At 41.3% G+C, this 26,288-nt stretch overlaps 1 protein-coding gene across 1 annotated transcript in view; it reads left to right on the top strand.

The window, feature by feature from the left end:
• Positions 1-17,246: 17,246 nt before the first annotated feature.
• sh2d3ca (SH2 domain containing 3Ca) overlaps positions 17,247-26,288 on the top strand; it is a 48,883-nt gene continuing 39,841 nt past the window's right edge. Inside the window, exons 1-2 of the mRNA XM_036529061.1 lie at positions 17,247-17,296; positions 24,577-25,393. Coding sequence (XP_036384954.1) covers positions 17,278-17,296; positions 24,577-25,393 — 836 coding nt within the window. The 5' untranslated portion in view covers positions 17,247-17,277. The remainder of the gene's footprint in view (positions 17,297-24,576; positions 25,394-26,288) is intronic.

Genomic DNA, 26,288 nt, shown 5'->3' with positions numbered 1-26,288 from the left:
ATGAGTCATTCTTGTGGTTATCATTGAGAGAATGGGAGGGGAGATGTGGGACAGAGGCAGTAACAGTCTTAATTCACAGCACAGTTGGGTGATCCAGCCAGTCCAATAGACCATTATCATACTCTGCACTAATTGTTGGAGAGCCATTTTGCCCACAGAGGAGCTATGTGCCAGTCTCTAGAAGATTAATATCAGCAGATGAGGATGTTGGTTTAAGAAGTCCATCACCAATAAACCACAGTGCTGAGATCTCAGCGCAAACTTACTGTTAAAGGCCAAACATTCCACTGGATTAAACACACCAATATAATGGGCCACTATTGCATCACAAGAGATTATGGAGTGCTTTGGCAGATTGCTCCAGCATCATTCCTTAATCATATCGAACTTATAACACGATGCCTCACTATCTCCAGCTATGTGTCACTCCCTTGGTAATGCTGGGCTCTGAACTAAATGCAAAGCATCAATCCTAGACCCCTTTGATAATGTAAGCCTGAAGAGAAGCACAAAATACATTTTTGCTGTTATCATTGTGGGCACATTTCTTTTTAAAATAAGAATCTCTAGGATTTTCTTACATGCTGTCCAGAAAAATTGCCTCATTTGACTAATTTTTCAAAAACACTATCTTTTTTAAATAGATAAGAAAACTTTTCGTTGCGGAAGTAAAGGGAGCCACAATTCACTACCAAGCTAGGGAAAGGGCTGAAGAAAATGATCCTAATTGTTTTTGCGCTGTTTTACTTGTGTAAAACATCAGAGGAGAACCCGAGAGTCAGTGAGGCGAGTCAGAGCACCCCCCTGGTTGTGCACATTGCTCTCAGACCTCCCTCCTTTATTTATTCACTCCTTCATTCCTGTCCTGCGGGCCCATTACTCCTCTCCTCCACCAGACACCTCTAATTATTTTGCTTCCTCTTTCAGTCTATGAGCAGAAATTATTTGTGCTTCTTTTACCTTTCCATTCTAATTCAACCATGAGAGTCTACTTTTGGAAATGTTGTTTGTAGTGTGTATGTGTGTGTGTGTGCGCGCATGTGTGTGTGTGTGTGTGTGTGTGTGTGTGTGTGTGTGTGTGTGTGTGTGTGTGTGTGTGTGTGTGTATTTGTGAGCATGCGTATGTGTGTCTCTGTGTAAATTATAACACCATGCAGCAGTTGAACAAATTGTATTTTGAATTTTGTTTTGTACCACCCTGAACTATCATTTACTCATCCTCTACTGTACGTATAGTAGTATCAGAGCCTTGCAGGACTCATTGTGACCTGTCAAACTATAGGCCCATCTCGAACCTTCCATTCCTCTCAAAAATTCTGGAAAAAGCGGTATCAAAGCAACTCTGTGCCTTTTTACACTCTAACAACGTTTTGGAAGTTTTCCAGTCCGGATTTAGACCTCACCACAGTACGGAAACCGCTCTCCTGAAAGTGCTCAACGACCTTCTACTCTCCTGTGACAATGGCTGTATCTCTCTTCTTGTGCTACTAGACCTAAGTGCAGCCTTTGATACCATCGATCATTGTATCCTCCTTGACCGCCTCGAAAACCTGGTTAGCATAAGTGGACATGCCCTATCTTGGTTTAGATCTTATCTATCAGAACGATATCAGTTTGTCTCCATCAACAACGAATCCTCCGCCCGTTCCAGAGTAAAATATGGTATACCTCAAGGATCTGTGCTTGGACCTCTGCTCTTCTCGTTATACATGTTGCCTCTTGGCGATATCATCCGTAAACATGACATTAATTTCCACTGTTACGCGGATGACACTCAGTTATACATATCAGTCAAACCCGATGTCCCTCTGAATATTTCAAACATGGAGGCCTGCCTAACAGATGTAAAGAATTGGATGGCCCGAAACTTTCTCCTCCTCAACCCGGACAAAACCGAAATATTGGTCATAGGCCAAAATTCAATCAGGAGCAAACTCACTCATTTTATATTGGACCTTGATGGTGTCTCCCTTGCCCAGAGTGCAGCCATCAAAGACCTTGGTGTTGTTATTGATCCCAAGCTCTCCTTTGAAACTCACATAACTAACACCTCTAGGACTGCCTTCTTCCATCTGAGAAATATTGCTAAAATCAGGAAAATCGTATCAATTAACGACGCTGAAAAACTAATCCATGCCTTTGTAACATCCAGATTAGACTACTGTAATGCCCTCTTGTCAGGATGTGCAAACGTCTCATTAAAACCCCTTCAGCTGGTGCAAAATGCAGCTGCTCGAATCTTAACTAAAACTAAATGCTTTGAGCACATCACCCCAGTTCTGGCCTCTCTCCATTGGCTACCTATTAAATACTGGATCATTTTTAAAATACTCTTACTCACATTTAAGGCTTTAAATGGGCTTGCCCCCCCCTATCTTAAGGACCTTCTTCATCCATATCTTCCGCAGAGAGCCCTTCGCTCCCAAAATGCCGGGCTTCTCACAATTCCAAGAGTGGGCAAAACTACTGTAGGCGGTAGAGCCTTTTCCTATCAAGCCCCTCTCCTGTGGAACAGTTTACCCTCTGAGATTCGGGGAACAGACTCTCTCTCCACCTTTAAGTCTAGGCTCAAAACATATCTATATAGTAAATCCTTCAGCTGAGGGACATGGCCTGGTGCTGGCGTGGATCATAGAGTCTCTGGTGGACTAAGTGGTCATTGCTTTCATGGACCCTGTGCCGTGATCTGGTGTTGACTGTCTTAGGGTCGCCCTCATGACTATGCCGGTCCCTTGCCTCCCGTCCCCTAGGTATGCTGCCATAATGTTAGCCTGCCGGGGTCTTTCCTTGTTGCACACCTTTTTCTCTGCCCCTCCTCTCCTGCCTCTCTGTTCTACATCCCTGCCATTCTTATCATCCACTAACCACTGTTTTCTGTTTGCTTCCTATTCCCTGCTCCGGGCTCCTGTCCGGAGCTGTAGCCCAAGCGTCTCATCTCGTTTTCCAGTCCTGCTACCTCGCTGCCCTGCCCATCAAAGCCAACTGCATTCCAAGACCCGGACATCCTAGGAGACATTCTTATAATCACTCTACTGTTAACTGCTATTGTTTGTCAATAACAAATGTACATTGCATAATTTTGTGTCTAACTCTATCTGCCCAGTGCCGGCCAGAAGCAGATGGGCCCCCCCCATGAGCCCGGTTCTGCTCAAGGTTTCTTCCTGATAGGGAGTTTTTCCTTGCCACTGTTGCCTTGTTGGCTTGCTCTCAGGGGGTCTCAGGCCTGGGAACAATGTAAAGCTGCTTTGTGACAACTTGTGTTGTAAAAAGCGCTATACAAATAAAAATGAATTGAATTGAATTGAATTGAATTGAATTGAACTGAATTTGTTAATAATTGTAATCTGCATCTGCACCTATATTTTCATGTTATCTCACCAAGTGTTTATGTCTCCATAATATCTGTGAGGCTCATCACAGCGAGGTGACAGCAGTAGAAATCAAAGCCAGACATGTCGGTCAGCAGAGCCTCTCTCAGCACAGTTTAGTATAAGAAACTGGGTAGAGCAAATTTAGAATGAGAATTGTGTCATCACACTTATCCTTCATTATACTCACTCTTGCTTTCACTCCTCCTCCCCCTCACCCTCTTCTCTCTCCTCCTCTCTCTCTTTCTGTCCTCTTTTGATCTCTCTCTCCCCCTCTCTCTGACAGCACTCTCACTCACATCTCCCATGTGTAATAAGGGCCATGTAGTGGAGCCTTGAGTCAGTCGTTGGCTTCAGGGTGCGTTGTGTGGACTGAGCAATATTGCATTTGCGCCACCTCCACAGAACTCCTTTCTCAGGCTGTCACTGGTGTAGACAGATTCTACCCCAAAACACTGACCCTGGATCAGTTTAATCTTTTCTCACATAATAATGCAGGTGAGAATAAGGGCGGGGTATTTGGATCCTGGATCAGGATCAAATTTACTGTACTGCTCACACTGGCAATTGAGCTGTGGTGCCGGCCAGAAAAGGCTTTTATCCAACACACATAAAATCAAATTCAGCACAATGTGACTTCTCCACTTCAGAGACCCTCATCTAGAGTGGGCTCACTGTTTTGATAGCAGTGTGCTCTCCTCTTTGATTTCTCATATTTCAGGCCTCCTGCGAGTGGTCCTGCATGTGGGATATTTATCAATCCCCAGGCAACAAAGACGGATTTCCCCTGCCCCATCCTTCCAAGCAGGGGAGCGTGCATCAGTATAAATGGATTTATCTGCACTCTAAACATTGGTGATTTCAGTCCCTCAGGCCCAGGAATAACACAAATATTTGGTTGGTGTGCTGTAAGGATATACATTTATGACGATCACTTCTTTTATCTGCTTGTTGCGGGTTCCAGGGGGTTTGGAATGAGGAGTGGTGTTGACGGCATCCTGTTGCTGTTTCTTCAGTAATGCCAGGCTGCCGGTGTTGCATTCAAAGTGAGACCGCCCCATGTCTCCTGTTGTACACGGACGTCCTTGGGGGACATTGGAAGAGGAGTTAACACTGGGACTGAACACAAGCATGCACCAACAGGCTCAGACACATCACCCCAGTACTCTGCTTTACCCTACACCTCCCTTTAATTTTATTTCAGAATCTGGGATGTCAGGCAGTTTATTTTTCCTTTTGATTGTAGGGATAGGACGTGAACTGGAAGCTACTGAAACTTCCAGCAGAACACACAGAGTGGACACTGCATCTTTCCTGCTGTTGGCCTCTCACCTTACTCTGTGCAGTTATATAGCATTCATCGGCATTGTTACGGGTATGCCACATGACGTCAGGTAAAGGGTGCACGGAAGTAGGGGTTATGGGTCACGTAACATCAGGGTCACGGGTGCACGAAGGTGTGCACCTCACGTAATTTAAACATCTATGGCGGCAAGCACAGTTGTCGGGGAATTTGAGTGAGCACCAGCGTGGTATATTGTGCAAATTTAGTTGTTTTAGTTGTTTAAGTGCAGCTTTATGTGTAAAGCGATTTGTGTGATTTCTTCTCAAACCAGTGCATGGTTGTGATTGAAAATTCAAGTGTGTGTATGACTGTAATCTTATATGTGTATATGAATGTACGTATAAACACTCGATGTAGGAAAGGAATCTATATCCTGATAAACAGAGAGTAAAAGTGATGTAATCTGAATTATAGTATCTTGGGAGTCTACATCCCTTGAATGATTGCATTTGTATTGATTGGATCTATAATTTCGAGTGCTAAGCAAAGCTAAGCAACCAGCCAAGTGAGGGCCATCTGTTTGGGGTGAGCCTCACACAATCAAACAAATATTTTTCCTGGATTTATTTATCCTGAAATTATTGACACATTGTTTTCCTCAGTGCAATTAGAACAGCACACAGACACTGCGATCCCTGCAGGCTCTGAGAGGACTGTAGATTTACTGTCAGCAGACTGAGGTCAAAATTGAGCACTCCCATGTTGCAGTGACCTAACCCCATCCTCACTTATCACCTGCTAATAAAAGTCTCCAATTGAAAATTTGGAAGTGATGTTCACAGACCCTCATTAGTGCATATCACTCATGCTTTGTCATAGATTGTGAAGGAAGACTGTATAAATACAGGGAGGTATTTATACAGAGACCCAGCTGCACCAGGATTTGCGCCAAACTCCATTTGGTTTGCTACCAATTGCACTGGGATTGGTAATAGTGTTGCAGATAAAGGAGCGAATGAACCAAGTCATCTGAGAATGGGGGTAGGGGTGAGGGTGGCACTGAAATGGGGGCTTCTTTTTTATGTCTAGTTGCTTCCTGCAAATGGAATCAGGATTGGCTTCAGCCTGGATCATGTTCCATCAAGAGACAGGGAGTGGATGAACTATGGCTCCTTCCACCATTACAGTCAATCACTACAAAAATCATGAACCATCACAATGCAAGACTTATATCCAGCAATTAAAATTTGAGAGTGTGTGAAATGCACTTTTCAAATTCAGGTGCTTGGCCAGAACCTTACAGCATGAATGAACAAAGTCGCTTTGACAGAATGATGTCATCACACGTAGCAAGCTTTATAATTTGTCTTTGACTTTATAACAGGCTAAAAAAATACTGACAGACATACGAAAATATGAAAACATAAAATAAAACAGCGGTAAAAAAACCATGCACCTGAAATTCAGGTTGTTGATTGCATTTGTGATAAAGGATGTTTCTAAATATGTTTTTGGGAGCCAAGGGGCTGATGGTGACCGGAAGAATGAGAGGTTGGATTAATGATACTCCGAGCTTTCAGTGTATTTGATGTAAAAATATCACAAAGTTGGCTCTGCTGTCTCCTCATAATCTTGCCAGCTTTCCTCCACTACCCTAGATAGCTTGCTTTTACTCTTTAGGTGCCATAGCATGTAATCATATCATACTGCGGTCATTAACAGATGTTCAGAACGTAATTATTAATCTCCCAGCATGCAACTCCAAAGCTCCAGATTTGGCACGCTGGCACTGTTCTACCAGTATGAGTACATCAAGTGTCCTTCCAGCCATAGCGGATGTGACTGATGGCTGCGACCACATGCCAGATACTTCTGTCCTCTGTGATGTTGACATTAGGTTGGGTCTTTCCCTGGCTGAAACAGATAGAGCACACTGAGGCAAGATCTGCAGATTCACAAGGTGCCCAGTGCAGTTCCTGGAAAAAGATGGCTTGAACATCTAATTGTCAATTTAAATTAATTTTTGGACTAATTTTACCACTCCTCCAAACTATCAGAGGGTAGGTGTTTCAAAGCCCTTTGAAACTATAGCTATAGCTATAGCTAACTTCACACTGCAGGGTTGCTGTGCTGAGTTCTGTTTTACAGCTTGTCCCTGTTTAGAATGTTGATGGTGCCATCTAGTGTTATGTCACATGTGAGGGACTGAACCAGCAGAGGCATTCTTCCGTTTTGGCACACAATAAACCAGTGTGTATGATGTTTTAAGATTTCAATAAGAGTGAGGAAATGGATGAACAGAAATTACAGAAACTTTTCATGCTTTTTTCCTCTTCATGCAATCCTATTTTGGAACCACCAATTAGGCTCAGTGTAACAAGGTCTGCACTGAGGTGAGACAAACGCAACCCTCTGATACAATCACACACAGGCAACTGCTACTCTTTGCACTACAGCGGAGTGGGCACTCTTTGGAGGACAGGCACTGCTCCTCTAATGTCTAATGACTTTTGGATCCCTGTTCAGTCACGGAGTGCCTGAGAGTGGCAAGGCAAGCACTCCCTGGCTGACCTTCCAACCCTGTCTCCAGAGGGATGAAGGTAATTTAGTCTATTGCAGTGGAATCCGAGTCACTCTAGGCAGGTGACAAGGAGAATTTTGAATACCTTGCCAAATGAGCTTACACCTACAGGAACCTGCCCTCACTCAGACAGTAGACACTTGGTGATAATCATGAGTATTAAGTTTGTGAAGGCATGGAATCACATTTAAGAGATGCTCACTTTTCCCAGAGGAAGAATAGAACTCTTCACAAAGACATTTAAAATATTAGGGCTGCCCCCGACCAAAGATTTTCCTAGTCGACTAGTAGTCGTTAGTTCAAGCCATTAGTCGACTAGTCGTCGCACGTTTATGACATTAATTTAATTATTTAAATATATATTTTTGGGCCATCAGAAAATGGTTTGAGTTCCAGGGCTGAGGAAGAATGTTAGCCTGTAAGTAACATTAACACTGTGCTACGTTAGAGAGAAATACAAAACCGTAATAATGAGCCTTTAAAATATAAATTTTAGGCTACAAGTGCAGGCACGAAGTGAGCCGCCTGTTAATGACAATGCTAACGGCAAAAGCGGTAATGATTCTGAATGTGTTGGAACAACCAGCAAGGAGACTGAACATTTTGTTAATTTATTTCAACAGAGTAGGCCTATAACATAATACAACTTATACACTTGTAACACCAACACAATAACTGATGATAAATAATAATAAAAAAAAAAACAGAACACGAGGTTAAACATGCAGTAAGCGAGGTAATTTAGCTTCCCCAGTCCCCATGAACACTTGGATAAGCCTAATAGCGCATATGAATTCGTTAATGTTAATTAGGCCATTAATAATTCCGCATAATGGAATAACCCTTTGGCGCGTATGGTCACACCGTTGTGATTAAAACCTGTGCGATTAAGACACTAGATGTCTTAATCGCACAGCTAATTTTAGCTTTGAGGAAACAGTGATTTACGTTAAAAATATAGCAAATGCTAACAGATGAGAAGCTTAATAACGCTAATAAAAACATAACGAACCATGTAGGCTACCCTAATGTAACAGCGCGCTACATTGCATAAAAATAAGTTAACGTGCTAAAGGGATAATAACGTTAGGCCACTTAGGGGAGAGCCTGGACGAAAGTAACACCTTTCAGATAAACATCATTTTAAAAGATAACATTACAGACAGAAACTAATTTAATTAGTTTTAATTAAAATGTGAAAGAATTCTGATTTCATGTGACCATAATTCAAATCTACAAATTACTGCCAAATCCTGAAAATCTTCCTTACAAAAAACTACTTTTCATTAGAATTGCGTTCTCCCAGGTTGAATTATTTAAATGTACATTTAGGTTTCATTGTCTTTTTCAAATATTTAAATACAGACATTTTGACTGACAGGTCTAAAGGCCAGTGTGTTACAGCTCGTTTACCATCCCTGAAATTGCTATTGGACTGTTGCTCATTCAAATTGAATGGACACATTTCTGTTCATTTGTGATGGAAATCACTGGATGAGAGTGTCTGCTAATGTAATGTAATGTGATGAGATTAAGACACTAGTTTTACTACTTTTCCTTTGTGACCAACAAACTATGGACAAAAGTACCAGCAGTAACTTGTGCTGGTTGAGAGCATCTTGAAGTGAAAGCAGGCATAAAAACGAAGACCAGAAGATGGGACGATAATTAATCTTAGAGCCACTGCACAGTGCTGTTGCATCAATACCATCAATCCAAATTCGGTAATCAGCAACGGCAGCCAAAAAAACATTCTGATTCAACCCCCACTATCAATCTGTGCAACCATTCAGGTACACTGTATAGGTAATTATGAGAATAGTGGCCTGTCTGGACTTCTCCAAGCCCACCTATGGCTGGGTGATTCATCTTTGCCTCCTCTGCTCCTCTGTGGGATTTCAGAAATAGCTCCTCCCACCTGGAAGGCTGAATTGTGAATCTGTGACCAGCACTGAGCTGTGAGATATTTGTTTTCCTATTCAACTTTAAAGTATGAGAAATATTCACATTAATTTATTAATCATGAAACTGAATACATTACTGTCACATTAACTTTTAAAGTTGCCTGTTGTATGACTCTCTCTCAGGCTGACTCACTGACTCACTGAGTGACTATAATGACAATAGCCTGCCACTAGAGTGAAAAGTCCAACAGAAGCATCATATCAACAGGTCATTTGTGTGTTCTGGCATTTGTTGTTACAGTGATTTTCTCATTCCGAGTGAATGCAGCTTGTCTGCACAGCACTGTTGATCACTTTTAAACTATTAAAACAACTGTAATATAAAAGTGCCCAAGGCAACCAAGTATTTTGCACAGATCAATAAACATACAAATTTGTGTCTATAAAGTCCTACTTTACCACAGCTTGAGTTGCTACCATGCATGCACTTTCATTAATGTTCAATAATATTAACATCCACCGCAGGTTATCTGTGGCAGTTACACAGTCCAACTACTATTTTCTCTTTGTACTATAGCAAAATCATTTGGGTGCCATATATTACTTTTGATCTGTTTTTGCTCTGAGGCAAATGTCCATATTGTACACCAGAAGCATTACTCTACTCTACTCTGTTGCTCTACAGAAATGTCTATAATATATATCTCTTAGTACTGTTGCAGATCTAGGGTACTCAAGTACCTGGGGTGCACAGACAGTGGCTATTATATCAATAGGTAAAAGGCAGGGACAAGTATGCCAGTTGTTACCATTCACCATGTTTGAAAGGCCTAGTAACAGTTTCAAGCATCCACCAACAAAGAATACAGACAGACTGAGTTTTTTAAATACCATTCAAGAGAAGCAAGAGCTAGGAAAGAAAATGAGAAAATGCTGTGGTGTGAAAAGCAGCATGAGTGATAATGTGGTCAGACACAACTGTGGTGCAGAATGGGAATTGTCAAAGCTGGGGAAAATGATCAAACAACAGAATTTTAATTATGTAGACTCTTCATCTGTAAGGACCTGTCCTCATTAGTTAGTCAGCAGTACTATTTAACATTTAAACAACAAATATCCATTCTGAGGCAGAAAACTGTTTGCTAGCTAGCTAACAAGAATTATGAAAAAAAAACATGGCTGCATAAATCAACAGCATCTATTGACTAGATAGCACTGGCTAAACAGGACTAATAGTTAGTTAGCTAGCTAATTGCATTAATAGCATTTAGCAGACTCAGCTTACATAGGTTACAATTTTTTCCATGTTATCCATTCATATAGCTGGATGTTTACTGAGCAGAGGTGGACACCCTGGCTACAGAAAGTAAAAGTCATGTCATGTATTTGTTCTAGCCATTCACTAAACAAGGTGATTTCACTAATTAGGTCCTCTACCTGGCTGAAGAGTTGTGCTAATTAAATTCATCTGGTGTAATGAATGGCTAGAACAAATATGTGGCAGGACTGGACTATTACTGAGGCAATTTGGGGTTAAGCACCTTACTGAAAGGTACAGAAGCAGTGCCCCAGCAGGGAATTGAACTAGTGACCTTTCAATTATAAGCTCCACTCATTACCACTATGCCATACTACCACCCACAAACATCAATTGTATACTTGACTTGCCCATTCTGGTTACTATAATTTATAACTTTTCGAATATTTATCATTGACAGATCTTACCGATTGCAGTACACTTACTCTTGACTGACTCCTTGTTCTTGTGCAAAACTGAAATTGTAAATCTTGCTGACGAGGGTGGGATTCAAAACCCCATGTGCAGAGCACAATGGATTAGTAGTCCATCACCTTAACCACTCAACCACCTTGTCTCTTTTGGGTAGCAATGGGTTGTGAGATCATATTTATGCTAAATATGGTTGTATTTGCAGTACAACATCCCAAGATGTGTTTGACCCTGGAATCACCTGAATTCAACTAAAGCTGAATTAGTTGAGAGACTCAACTTTATTCAGGAGCAGCAGTTCACAGCACATGCTGAACAAATTTGATGGTCTTTACAGAATCTGGATGAGTAGATAGTGGACAAAATAATAGAATTAACTAACTTTACATGCACCCCCAAAAATTAGTGAACGTGTGCAGCATCTGTATTAAGATATTACTAGAATTCATTTTTGAGTTTTTTTGATGAAGCTGGTTTCATCAAAAAACTCTGGTTTCCCACTCAACTGTGTGGCGACATTACCACATCGCTATAAGACCACATCACACCAACTGTGAGGCTGGAATTTTCTGTTACAGAACTCTCACAAAGGACGACAACCTTGCATGGCAGACAGAATCACCACTCAGTGTTTGTTATTCGTTGGTTTAGACTAACTTTCACTAATCCAGTAATGAAATGACTTCAAATTACCAGCACTATCTGGGTTATAGGAGTTTTTACATGGCACATTATTCTAGAGTGCTAAAAAGAGTCACTTTGGTATGTTTTCAGCTACAGTGTGAAACTGGCAGGCAAGTGGCCTTTGAGCTGGATTTATGTATATCCTTCTAAGACATTTTGTGCCATAAAGTGTGACAAAGGGGCCATAGTTGCTTTGTTAGTTTGCAGTCACTCTCCGTTCCTTTCCCTCATTCTTCATGACTTTCCCCCTGTCTTTAAGAGACAGTTGCCACATTTTCTCAGCTGCAGCTCTCTGGCTGGACTCAGATGTCAGACTCTAGATGGCGCTGTTATCCAATGACACAAAGCATCTTTTTTTCCCAGCCATGTTGACAGCATGGAGGCACTTTGATAATCTGCATGTTTTCCATCCAAAATGCTTTGTGCTAGATGTAATGTAATGTAATAAACATGTGTGAGATTAACTCCATGCAAATTTTAGATGGTTACACATTCTATTACTTTTCTATTTCTTTTCTGTGTGAGCCTAATAATATTCTTATAGCTGGATTGATTCTTGCATTCTTTTTGTAGTGAATTCTTAAGTTTTGGAAAGATTCTGTCCAAGTGTTTTTAATCACTAAGCAGTTCCTTTTTATGTCAGTAATGATTAGAAACAGCACACATTCACATTGTGGTAATTTACATGCTTTAAATGTGTAGAAACATTGCTGGCCTGACAAGCTCTGTTCCCATGCCTTTTCCGATGTTAATGCCAGATATTGACAACAGAACGGGGTCTAGAAACAAATTGGGCAAAAGGACTCTAAGTCCCAAGTCTGAGAAGCACAGCCAGTGTGAACAGCACCTGTGCAGTTTTGTTTTGACTTTGTTACACCTGTTCAGTGACAATGCAAGCATAGGAAAACACTTTGTTAATTTCTTTCTCAACAAATTTGCAAGCTTACTCATGGATTCTGTTGGCAGCTATTCAATTTTACTGCCTTACTCACAACCAGCCAGAGAGCTTCACAGTACAAGTTCCTACCTGGGCTTTTAGCACACTAGTTAATTTATTCCCAGTATCTAATACATCATTTGGTTAAAAAAAAAAAAAAAAAAAAATTGGTTTTCCACCATGTACTCCTGAAACTTTCTCTGTACAGTGACCACATGGCTACCATGTGGCTCTACAAACATCTTTGTTGATATGCGTTTGTGTTTGGCTGACACTCCCAGTGCTGTACCCCTCTGCTGGTCAGAGTTTACAAATGCACAATTTCCTTTTAACAGAACTATATTTTTAAAGAAACTGAGCTGTATTATCATTTTACCTTGGACTTGTAGCTACTATCTTGTTATGCTATGCTGAGGTGCACTGCCCTGGCTAAAACAGAGATCAATTAAATGATTAATAAAACAACATACATGAGGCATTTCAGCATTCTGCCTTTATTAGTGAAATAGTGAAACTGTAACCAGGCCGTTCAATATGGAGGCTAGCCTACGCCACCCTCAGTTAACAGGCCAGGGCCCTGAAAGCAGATAACCTGCACTAGGGTTGAAACACCTCAGTGACAGTGCACAGATGACAGACCCAGACTGAAATTTTAAAAAAGTTTATTTAAAACAAAGGTACAGACTTTGAGGGGAATAGCCTGGACTACAGCCTGGCCCACAATACTGAGATGTCCTGCAGTTTCTACCAGTGTATTGCAATTTAAGCACAATTATTTCCACACAAAAAGTGACAACCACAAAGAATGTGCATCACACTGGAAATATTTACAAAAGAAGCTTTGCACTATATTCAGTACTACGCCATTAGCAGCCACCGCAACCCACAAGCATATCACCCTAAATAGTCAGCAATACAAAAGGCAGACACCGCCACACCATTCAGCCAGACCAGACCTCCCCAAGACAAGCTAAAAAGTATAAAATATAAGGTAAAAACAAGTATGCCACTAACCCAGTCAAGCAGCCCACATTAATCACGGTATCCTAAACAATCCCACCTTTAAAAGAATGTAGCATCCATGTTAAAATGAGATACAAAAGTTTTAAAACTACGTGCACGTACAGTGAACCAGCTCCACAGCGCGCAGCCCTGTCTGCACAACGCAGAACACAGAAGCTGCCAATGCGGTAGAAAATTACCTAAAAGTTTATAAAATCACTAATCAACAGCGAGAACGTCGCTGATCGAAATGATATTCCAAATCTCAATCTACAAGATTTAATTCTGTAACGCTGAATACCATACCACACGGACGCACGATGTGTAACCGCAACCCACTTGCTCTGGAGCTGATTCTACCTCACTCATTTTCCGATCCCTTTTTAAAAGGACGCCAAGTTCAGTTTTCTGTGGTATTAACTAATCTGTAACAGGTGTGGAAATCACGTCATCACTCCGTTTAAAACAGGAAGAGGAACAACCTGAGAAGATGCAAATCCACATGATACAGCCGCATCCGACGGATACATTTTAATACACACATGATTTAAAATGATATTTAAAATAACGCTACCCGCTACTACCCTGCTACAAAACTAGCTACATTAAGCTTTACAACTGAAATACCCTGTTTCATTGATTGCGTTATACTGAAAATTTGATCGAATATGTTGGGTGCAGAAAAAAAAACTGTACAACCATATCATCAAAGCGTGGTCTTGTGTTTCCCTCTTCAAACACTATGCATGAGTTGTTTTAGGGAAGTGGTACTTTCAACATATAATTTATCCCAACTGACTTGGTAACTTGTTTTGTCTTTTACAGTATAATCCTCGTCTCCTCCCTAGTGAATATGGGGAGACCAATCATGCTGTATTTTGTATATTCCAATTTACAAAGTGTCACTCAACACATATCAAGGAAAAAAAAAACAGAAATAAACATTTAATCTAATATGGGGGGAAACTGGGTCACTTATTCCCTGAATATGTCACACTCATTTGAGTTAAACTTCTGGAAAAAAAAGAGGGACACTAAAGATTGCTAACCAACTTGCATGATAATGGATAGGTTAATACATTTAAATGCAGGGTTGATAAATCAAGTTGCAGTTGAGGAAGCAGGGTGCCAGAAGAGGCCCCCGAGAGGAAACCCTGAGAAACTTATATAGTGACTTCAGGGTTGTCAAAAGTAGTGAGAGATGATAAGTGAGACAGTGACAATGGACATAAACACAGCATTACAGGATTAATCGAAAATTTCAGTGTGAATTGCATAAATGTTTAATAGCCTAAAATAAAACAGCCTACCATCTGATGCTCTGATGTGTCAGCCACAGAGAACAAACTCAAATTTGAACAGATTCAATCTGAATTCACATTTGAAGTTGACCATTAGAGTGGCCTGGCACTCATATAAGTTTGTCTGTGTGTGAGTAGGACCATTCTTGTTATTATATTTCTATGAACAGAGGACCCCTAAGTGTCCACAGCTGTGTTAGATTCCAAGCATTGTTGCTGTGACAATGGGTTACGGTACCATGTGGAGTCAGAGACCTTGATCATCTGGCAAGACGACTGTACGTCTCCTGCTGGGACTTGGCTCACTGTGTACCAGGGATGGGCTGAGTCACCCTCAGTGACTCTTGGCACAGAGTATTTGGCCCAAGTGTGGCTCTATGATGGGCTGTGAGCTGGGTCACCGTAAATGCCCAACAGCTCGGCAAGCGCTTGTTGCTGAGGCCACTGTGAGGATTTGGGTTAGTAGAAATTATATATTCTGCCTGGGACATTCCACCACTAACAGCTGCTAACGTGTGAAGTATTTAAAACATCTTGTGGTTCGACTCTGCTCTGACACTTCTCAAGATGGCAGGAAGTCAGGACCACAACAGGAAATGAAAGGAGTTGCAAGGCGTTCATCATTTCTTTTACACCCTTGCTTTCTTTTTTTTAACATATTTTTCTGTTCCATTTATGCTGAAAACCATCATCAATGTGATGCAATCCCATTTTTACTCTTCATCCAACCCTGTTTGGAATCACAAATTGCGCAGTAAGTTCATCTCACCAAGACAACCTCTGCACTCTGAGGCACAACAAATGAAATCCTCTGATACATCCACATGCAGCCAACAGCTGTGTTTTTGCACTACAGGTCAATAAAGTGAAGTGGGCACCGATTGGAGGACATCAGCTGAACAACTCACAGGGGCTTCACAAGTAGAAGGATGCTTGAGGGCAGTGAGGTGAACAAACCTTGTCCAACCTACTCACAAATCCAAATCGTTCCACTGCTATGAACTCCTCATCATCATTACCTGATGACATGGCTGAGTTGGAAACCCAGGCTGTAGGGCCCAGCCTGCACTTGCCAACTAAGCCACTCAGCAGCACCCCACAGATGTTTTTAAAGAGCCACAGCACATTGCCAGTGTGGTTTTACTTCATGTTTTTTTACTGATGATTTCTCAGAAATATGTGGCACACACTGCTGTGGATACAGAAATTCTCATTACCTGAATGTGAAGGAACATTAGGCACGGCACTCTGATGTAGTGGTAAGGACAGGTCTGGTAACACAAAAGCTGTCAATTGAATTCCCACGTGGGGCACTACTGTTGTACCCTTGATACCCCTAATATCCAGCTCTATAAAGGATGATATGTAATCTAAGATACTACTGATAAAAGCATTTAGTAAAATAAATAATGTGATGGAAGTAAATGTCAGCTGTAGTGCAATACATTAAACACCAATCTTTCCATTCGGTAGCATTTGCCTTTAACCTTTGTAGTTTTTCTTCTCATTGAAGCTAGAATGATGCTGAAGACATTCATTTCAAGCACTTCCCCACCTTCATTTTGAGGTCGCTGAGACAGCGATAAGACTTGCTTATCAGAACCAAGTGCAGACTTACAGAAATAAAATTGTCGAAGTGTGAGTGGGGCTAATCTTTGTCTTACAAAGCCATGCCATGAAAATTCTTCTACCACCCCTAAACTACATTTAGAAATCACTACTTTTTGCTCAGATGTGTCTACATTGAAAAATGTTTGAGCTATTTATTCCATAGTCTTTATTCCTCAGAATCCTGATCTGTCTCTTCTCTGGCTCCCACAGGGTGGAACGAGAGGCCAACAATCAGTACCTCATCATCTTCATCACTGTTACTTCCAACAAAAAACGTTGCTGACAACTACTTCCACATTCCTCGAACTTGATGTTTTATTTCAATTTTCATGAATTTCTGATTACCTGAAATGACTGAAAATCCTGAAGATCTGTGAAGAGGAGGCTAGCATAAAATGAATTCAACTGGGTTGTTTAATTTTAATTTACTAATGCTTTTTCTAAACACTGAAAATATATCTTGAAGACATCAAGAAAAAATGATAACAATAAAGATTAAAGATCCTCTTCACAAATCCAAACATTTTACAGAGCAGAGTTATTACCTGATGGTACTGATGGGTAAAAAATGGCAACATACTCAAGGCTTTCTAAACCATCACGGGAGGCCTATTAATATATACGATATATTCATTTCATCTACACAGCTGGCCTATAGGCTGCAGTGAGATTCTCTCTGCTATGAGACACACCTCCGCCCTTCAGCAGCACAGGAAGTACTGCTGAATGTTGAGCTTTGCACAAGCCTTCCTCAGATGTGTGTACCCCTGCCCTGCCGGAAGCGTGGTTCGACAAGTGGTCTCTCTACGGACTGGAGACAGTATCTTGAATTTTCTTCAAAACACCAGAGAATCCTGCTTTCCTTTCTCGACATCATGAGCAAGCGCAAGCTGAGTAAGTTTTCTATTGGATCATAGGGCATTGCCTCTGTCCTTGTCACTGTAGTACTTATTCATCTCTCTGGAACTGAGTGTGTAAATTCAATGATTGTAAATTCAAAGATTGTGGCAAGACTCCTTCACGGTTCTTTGAAACGTTTTGTGGGTAGGGTGAGGGTGGTGGTTAAGCCAGACATTGAGACCTCAAGGAAGAATTTCATCAAAAAATGTTTGATCTGTCAGAAATGTCACTAACCCCATTGGCAACAAGGCTGCTAAATCAGTGTTTGGACATAACTGAGGTGCTGGTATTTGCCTCTTACAATCAAAATTGATCCCATGGTCATTGGGCCCAGCCAGACATGTTGGTTCTGAGATTGTGACATATGGCTGTCCATAGACACACACACACAACAGTTCCTGTGAGGCGCTGCAAAAGTTGATGTTTCTGCTTGGCTTGTTTCACAATGTTCAGCTATCCCCACCCTGAAGGTCATGTGACCCACAGCTTCATCTGCTGAGAGGCTTTATTAACACTCCGCTGCAGTACTGTGAATGTGAAATATCGCCACCACATCATTCTGGCATCAAACACACTATGGCACAGTGTTACACAGGAAATACAGTTCCTGCCATCATTACTGAATGTGTAAAGCGGACATAGCTCCTGCTGGTTGCTAAGATGACATTGGGTTGAGCCAATCACTAGCATGCAGCTACATACTAAAGTAATACCCACCCTACATTCAGTTTGCAATGTGGATTAATTTAATCCCAGAACCAAAAATGTCTTACCATTGGCCCTAGATGACACTAAAGTTAATGACTCAACAGAACATCCAATGGATGGACTGTGTGGGAGGGGGTACAATTCTACAGGAAGAAATAAACGCAACTCAGAATACATCAGCAATTTTGAATTCAGCACCGCGTAACGTCCATTCGGACAACGTCCGTAGTCCCATAAGGTTATAATAAAGTTTAAAAATCCCGATCGAAGAACGGGACTTGCGGACGTAGTGAAGGCAACGCTTCCCGCACGCAACACGTCTATCTCATGTCTCATGGAAATAAAGTGATTGCGTTGCCAGGCGTATAATGGTACAGTACATAGTATACCGTATAATACATATGTCATAATATATGACATAATAAACATAATCATAATAAACGCCTATGCTGATGTCTTATGTAGCCTGTCGACTGTACTGTACTTTCTATCGTTGTTTTAATGTGAATTAAAAAGTTTACCGTATAGTATGCCTCGACTCGTAAGCAGCAGCATCCAGTCTCGTGCCTATTCCATATAGGTTTGCTAAGTATACAGTATGGTGTTTGCACAACATCCACATAACGTCCTATTTCACAGAACGTATCGTGGACGTTAAGCGACGCATGGCTGTATATCAAAATCTTTTTAGTTGAGGAACACATGGGCATAGTTCCTTAAAAACAAAACCAACCTGTATCATTGCCAACTTATTAATGACACAAAGCAGCAATGTGTTATGGGGCGCCGTTTGTAAAAATGTATACACTGATTTATCCTGCAGTTTTTGCACATTTAACATTGTCAAATGTAAAATGTCTTTTTCAAGGGTAATATTTTTCATTAATGATATAATTTTTCATTATTTCATTAATATGAAATAACTTGTGTAAATATAAGTGTTAAATGTAAATGTTAAATATAAATGTAAATGTTAAACCTAATATGCAAATGTGGAACGAACCTAATGAATATGGTAATTAACCACACCCCCATTGTGTGACGCACGTTCTTTCCCATGGAAAAGCTCGGGCATTCACATCAAGCACTGTGGCAATGTAGAAACATGGCAAGTCTAGCAACAGGTGGTGGTGATTTGGCGGAAATAACTGAAAAAGCAGTAGCTGCTGGTGTTAAAGCAGCTCTGCGAGGTCAGACCACGCCAACGTCGAGTGGACCTACAATGCCATCGGTAAGTTCTGATTTTTAAATTAGACATTTAGCTACGTTATGGTTAACAAACATCGCTAGCAAACAAGCGTTACATTCCAGCAGATGTTCGTAGCCGAAGTATTGCTGAAAAGTTAGCAAGAGCTGAATGATCTCCGGCTAACGAGATAAAGGGACACATTTTTGGAAATATGTAGAAAATCTGCTCCTATGTAGTTGTAGACAATACAGCACATGATGGTTATGCGATGACATACGTCCGTCGGTACAGTCGGTGAACTTGTAGTACGTTAACTTGCAAAGAAGCTGCTAGCTACCTTGGTAAGGTTACTATATTACTACTACATTTCATTAGCTAGTTAGCTAACGTTGTATTTGCCTCTGTGACAACGTCATCACTGGCTTCTCATCTCTTTTTTGAGATGAGAAGCCTGTCTGGTCTGGTGACCTTGCTAACTTTTCAGCAATACTTTAATATAAGTTCTGATAAAAATCAGAACTTACCGATGGCATTGTAGGTCCACTCGACGTTGGCGTGGTCTGACCTCGCAGAGCTGCTTTAACACCAGCAGCTACTGCTTTTTCAGTTATTTCCGCCAAATCACCACCACCTGTTGCTAGACTTGCCATGTTTCTACATTGCCACAGTGCTTGATGTGAATGCCCGAGCTTTTCCATGGGAAAGAACATGCGTCACACAATGGAGGTGTGGTTAATTACCATATTCATTAGGTTCGTTCCATATTTGCATATTAGATTTAACATTTACATGTTTCTTTTACATGAAGTTGACTGTATATTAGGCTATAGGCTTATATTTACATTTAACATTTACACGAGTTTTCATATTTCTCATTAATGAAAAATATTACCCTTGAAAAAGACTGACAGATTTGCATCAATTCGTCTGTAAATGTATGAAGTGAGTAAAATTGTACTGCTTTTTAAAAAAAACATTTGACAATGTTAAATGTGCAAAAACTACAGGATAAATCAGTGTATACTTTTACAAACGGTGCCCCATATACAGAGGTCGTATCATAGTAAAAAAAAAAAAATTGATGTAACAGGTTTTCCTCTATGCGTTCGCAGGTCTTTAAGTTAAACGAGAGAGCGACATGTAATTTGGGGGGGGACTAGCAATTGCCTTTAATCCGACAGTTAGGCTGTCAGAGCCCGTTTATGTAATTCTTTGGCTATATTTAACCATTTCGGAAATGAACCTAGAAACCGGAAAAAATGCATATTAGCCTAAAAGATCAAACCATAAATTTTAGATGGATATCGAATCGGACGGATTAAAAAAAATCGATTAATCAAAAAAAAAAAAAAATTGCACACCCCTAGTAACGAGGCCGTTCAATATAGGGGCAACAGGAACACCTCAGTGACAGTGCCTAGATGAGAGAACAGACTGGGATTTGAATTTTTTCTTTATTTACAACATCAAGGGAACAGACTGGGGGGGGGGGGGGTAGCCTGGACTGGCCTACAATACTGAAATGTCCTACAGTTTCTGCCAAAAGATTGCAGTTTAAATGCAATTGTTTCCACACTAAAACGTGACAACCACAAAGACAAGGTAAATCAGAGAAATACCTACAAAAGGAGCTTTGCAGTATGTTCAGTACTATGCTATTACGCAACCCACAACAAGCATATCACCCCGATTAGTCAGTAATACAAAAGGCAGACACCGCCACACCATTCAGCCAGACCAGACCTCCCCAAGACAAGCTAAAAAGTATAAAATATAAGGTAAAAACAGGCATTCTGCTAACCCAGTCAAGCAGCCTAAATTAGTCACCGTATCCTAAACAATTCCACGTTTAAAAGAATGCCGCATCCATGTTAAAATGAGATACAAAAGTTATAAAACTACGAGCACGTAGAGTGAACCAGCTCCACAGCACGCAGCCCTGTCTGCACAACGGAGAACACAGAAGCTGCCAATGCGGTAGAAAATTTCCTAAAAGTTTATAAAATCACTAATCAACATCGAGAACGTCGCTGATCGAAATGATATTCCAAATCTCAATCTACAAGATTTAATTCTGTAACGCTGAATACCATACCACACGGACGCACAATGTGTAACCGCAACCCACTTGCTCTGGAGCTGATTCTGCCTCACTGCCTCATTCTCCAATTCCTTTTTAAAAGGACGCCAAGTTCAGTTTCCTGTGATAATAGCTAATCTGTAACAGGTGTGGAAATCACGTCATCGCTCCGCTTGGAAACGGGAAGAGAAACAACCTGACAAGACGCAAATCCACATGATACAGCCGCATCCGATAAATGCATTTTAATACATGCATAATTTAAAATAGTATTTAAAAATGACGCTACCCGCTACTACTCTGCTACAGATGATCCAGTTATTATCCATTACAGACTTAAGAAAAGACATTTACTAATAATTCTGGTGTTAGTTTGATTTGATTTACTTTTCAAGTGACTATTTGCATAAATATAAGTTAGAGATAAAATCTGCTATAAAAAAATAAATTTCTGATGACTTCAATTCCTGAATGGCTGTAAAGACAGGAAACAAATAAGTATGTGCACAGGCTCAGTACCTTCTGGTCCCCAGCTTTGATCCTCTCATGCTTTTCATGTGCAACCAGCATTACACCTGCTGTTGAGTCTATAGACTTCCTGAAGGGTCAGGTGACCCAGCAAGAGACCACCCACATGTGAGTGAGGGATGAGGTCCGAGCCCTTGATGAGCTATGACAATTCTTACACCAAGTCCATTTTTTCATCTCTAAAAAAGTGTAGATAAAAGGGGTAGTACATTTATGGTGTTAACCTCTAGCATCCTACTACTGCACACTTCCTGCTAGAGAATGCTCTTGTGGCAAACACGGCGCTTCAGGAACGAATTATCACCGCTGATGTACTGCTGAAAACATGTACATCTGCAGTCAATCATCTGCACATTCAAAATTTATTTCATTATGTTGTGGCACTGTTAAAAACAGCCCCTGTCTGAGCTGGAAAAAGTGAAGGGCTTGTAGGTATACACAAACAACTGAAGATCATTTACAAGCAAGAGACTGAATTGCATTTAACAAGGAGATGGTGAAAGGGCAGCAACCTAGCCTGTCTTTTGCAGTCTGACCACTTCACGATGTTGACAGAACCTTCAGGTCATGACATTTATTGGTAAATAAAGTGATTGTTTCCAAAGTTTGCCAGAGAATCACGGGCAGCGTAACTTTGTATAGAGTGATGACATGTGTGACTTGCTTCCTTGCATCCTATGAACTCAGTCTTGTTCTGATCTTTACCAGAGGTATTAATCACAAATTCTTTGAATCACCATATTCCTTGAAATTGGCCCTGTCATTTTAGGAGCCTTTAGCGATTAAAAGCAGAAGCAAACACTCACTCCCAGGCAGACCCATATCTTGTTTACAGTTTGTGTAAATGTGCCAGCAGTGGTTTGGAATCAGCAGCAACTCAAAGTGTGTTTGAATTTTACTGTAGATCTCATTAGTTTACCTGGATATTGTTGACTGTTAGAGACAATAAAATATTTAACAGCCTCTACTGCTCCAGATTCAAAAACTCAGTACCCAGACAAACACGTTAATGGCACAAAAACCTCTTGTTAATAAAACCAGCAACCCCATCCTCCATCTTATAAGCTCCTCTCTTCCACCTCAGTCTCTACCCTCTGCCAACCTGTGATCTTCCCTCCACTAGTCTAAACCCTGTTCTCCTCTAACACAGTCCTTGGTCTCCTCAAACCCAAACCTTGCCCTCTTCAAACCCAAACCCAACCTCATTCAACACAAGCCCTACCCTGTGCTAGCCCAGACCTTCATCAAAGATGAGCTATTCTCTGTGTCTGCCCCTCAGCCTGAATAGCCCATTGCAAAACACACATCCTGTATGATTATTTAGGGAATCGAAGTGTTATTTTCATTCTGCAATGATAGGGCCTACAGGAACTTTTCAGTTCTACTGAGACTCTTAATACCAGTGGCAATGGTGGCTTCATTAGAATTGCTTCTAATAACGTGATCTTATTACTCCTGGTTTCGCTGCAGTTAATCTGAATGGATTTTTAAAAATTAATTCATAAAATAAATTATTATTCTGAGAGGACTTATTGCTATATTCTTGCTGTTGTTCAAAATCTCTTTAAGATGTTTTGTTAAACATTTTTGCAGTTAGTTTACTACCACTACTTCTACTAGCAGTAGCAATAGTGCTACTACTAATCCTATTATAACTACTATTACTACTAAATGAGCGCTTGGCTATAAATGCGGGTGAACAAATGGTTCAGCGATATCCACCTTTGAGACATTGCGGTTATGCTCCAGGGCTGTGATCATGAAGTTTCTCTTTGAAATGGACTGTGGCAGCTTGCACTGCTTGGAACACTTTATTTTATTGCAATTCACAGCAACTGGAAATCTCTCGTGGAGTTTTGAAACAAAGTTTCAATGGAAGGTACCAGTCTATTTTCTACTGTGGAAAAACTAAGAGGGACACTAATTTATACTATTGGATTGCACAAACATTGGCAACATATGACAGTGTATGGTCTGTGTAGCATGCTTCTCTACAATGAACACTGTACATTGCTAGTTAATGATTTAATGCATACTATAATTCAAGCCATGTATTGTACAACGACCCTTTAGTGGTCTTATCCATCAGGATTGTATCCATACAGTAGGTATTCTATAGTTACAATGGGTTCATCTCTCATCAAATGACAGAAGTTATCTTTAAAACCCCTATTTTTAAAAATTCATATTATGTTATTCGTGCTGTTCCTACATATAATAATCGTTTACCTTATAATATCCAGGATCACCATAACAATACAAACATCTTGCTTTGTACCATTTAAGTCTTGCTTTGCTCACAATTTTAAACATTGTATTACAGGGGCGTGCATTTACTCCCACTATTTGTTTAATGCATGTGGCTGCAGTTTATGTTCAAGCAGCATTCTGCGTCTTTCCCTTAGTGTTTACACATATATGCCTGTTTATGTCTCAGGGGAGTTCATTCACATTAAATATTTAAACAAGAAGAGCTAGAGATAGGAAACAGCATAGACTAAGGACTACCAATGACTGTGGATAATGGATCTATGATAGAATGGTACAATCAGTATTGTATGTTGAACAGAATTATTTATCTGTTTAAAGCCAGGCTATAAGGTAGCAGGATCTCTCTTCTTCCAAAACCTTACAAAACCTGTAGACCAAAAGAATGAACACAACAAAGCTCAGCACAATAGAAGCAAAAAAATGATAATAATGAACAAATGTGTGTTGCAGGGATTTGGTGGAAAAGCTGGTGATCAAGTCCACTTCGTTTTTCTGCAGGTTTTAGGTGGTTCGGGAGTCTTTCCAACCTCTCTTTCCGTCGCTTGTCAGACAAAGGGGAGTCCAAGTCTGCCCTGAAGCACCATGGGAGTCTGAGTGAACGCACAGGAGGGGAGAAGTCAATTGATGACATGGACCTCTGCCCACACAGCCCCAGCTATGCCCGGTCCAGTGACATGTACACCCATATGGGCACCATGCCCCGGCCCTCACTTAAGAAGGAAAAGAGCCTCAAGGGCTCCAAGAAAGGCAAGGGCAAGACTGAACTGAACAGGAAGCAGAGCCAGAGGCAGGCAGGGGATTATGTCTGCGAGTCCCCCCTGCTCATGGCCTTGTCTAGCCAGGGGAAGCAAACCTTAGAGGGACCCCCTCGACTCCTTGCTAGTCAGGCTGGCTCCAACCAAGATGGCCCATCTGCCAGTGGACCAGTGGATCCCCAATTATCAGATGCCCGCCTAAGAACAGACGCTGTGCCAGTTGGTAGGCCAGCTGCCACCCGGTCACACTCCCCGCTGAGCTCTGAGGCTCCTGCTAAACCAAACAGCTCAAAAACATCTGCCCTTACTCTGACTTCCACCACCCCAGCACCACCCCTGTCCTCCTATCCCAGCACAGGAAGAGCCCCTGATAAAGAATGCCTTTCCCAGGGTGTGGCCAAAAACCTGCAATCCAGCGATGATCCAAGGTCCCAACACAAGGGGACCTTACAAGAAAAAGAGGGCGGGGACTCAGGCATGGCCACGCAGGAAGAGTTGCAAGGGAAAGAACTGGAGACCGCGACCTTGCAAGAGGCCCAGGAGTCAGAGCTTCAGTGCAGGTAAGGCACAAATGCTCAGATACCTATTAAATCTGCTCCTTCATCAGATGTCATTAAAACTGAGCCTTCTGTGGACCAGCCTGACCTTGTCAGATGCAGATCTTCTTGACCCAACAGGTCCAGGTGTGGTCCATGTTGTTTCTTGTGTCCTAAGGGAGATGAGGCCGTGATCGCAGTTTAGCTATGTTGCTCTCCTCTGACAAACTAATGCAGACCGACAACACGAAAGCAGGCCTCCTGGTCTTCATTATCAATATGTTGTTCATTCAGTCTTGATTTAACACTCTTATGAGGAGAAAACAGGTATGACCAGGTGTAAGGTATGAACACAGGGTTATAAGCATGGTTTACCTCACCTTTTCCACTGCACAATGGGAAAGAACAGTAAGTGAATCGACAGATTTCTCCTCAGGCCTTTTGAAACAATAAAAGCAGGATGATTCAGTTTCGTCTGCCTGGCGTTGTGGTGACCTGTCATCCTCCTGATACTCATCTACTGTGACCATATAAAAGAGAAAACACATGCCACATTGTCTGTGGACATCTGTTAGGATGATCTAGACAAGGAAGAGAACACAATCTAAAGGGAGAGGATGGAGAATAAGCTGTGGGTTCAAGACAGATGAAAAAATACAGAGCAGAGGGAAAAGATTCACTGAAATTGTCAGTACTTTGGCCCCCTAGCTGTTGTTTTTGTGTTTCTCCCTGTCTGTCAGTGTCGTCCATGTGCTTTTGTTTACAGTGCCCATGTGTTCCGGCCCTGCAACGCTCTCCGCCCACCTGATGTCCTGATGGCCCCCACGTGCCTGCCTGCCCACCTGCATCCCATCTCCTCGTCAGCCCAGCCCTTTATATACCCTGCTTGTCTCTGTCTTGTTGCCAGTTCGTCTCAGTC

The sequence above is a fragment of the Megalops cyprinoides genome, chromosome 5, assembly GCF_013368585.1.
Source record: "Megalops cyprinoides isolate fMegCyp1 chromosome 5, fMegCyp1.pri, whole genome shotgun sequence".
NCBI classification, from domain to species: Eukaryota; Metazoa; Chordata; class Actinopteri; order Elopiformes; family Megalopidae; genus Megalops; species Megalops cyprinoides.
The sequence above is the reverse complement of the archived record's forward strand: the minus strand, read 5'-3'. Positions and strand labels throughout refer to the sequence as shown.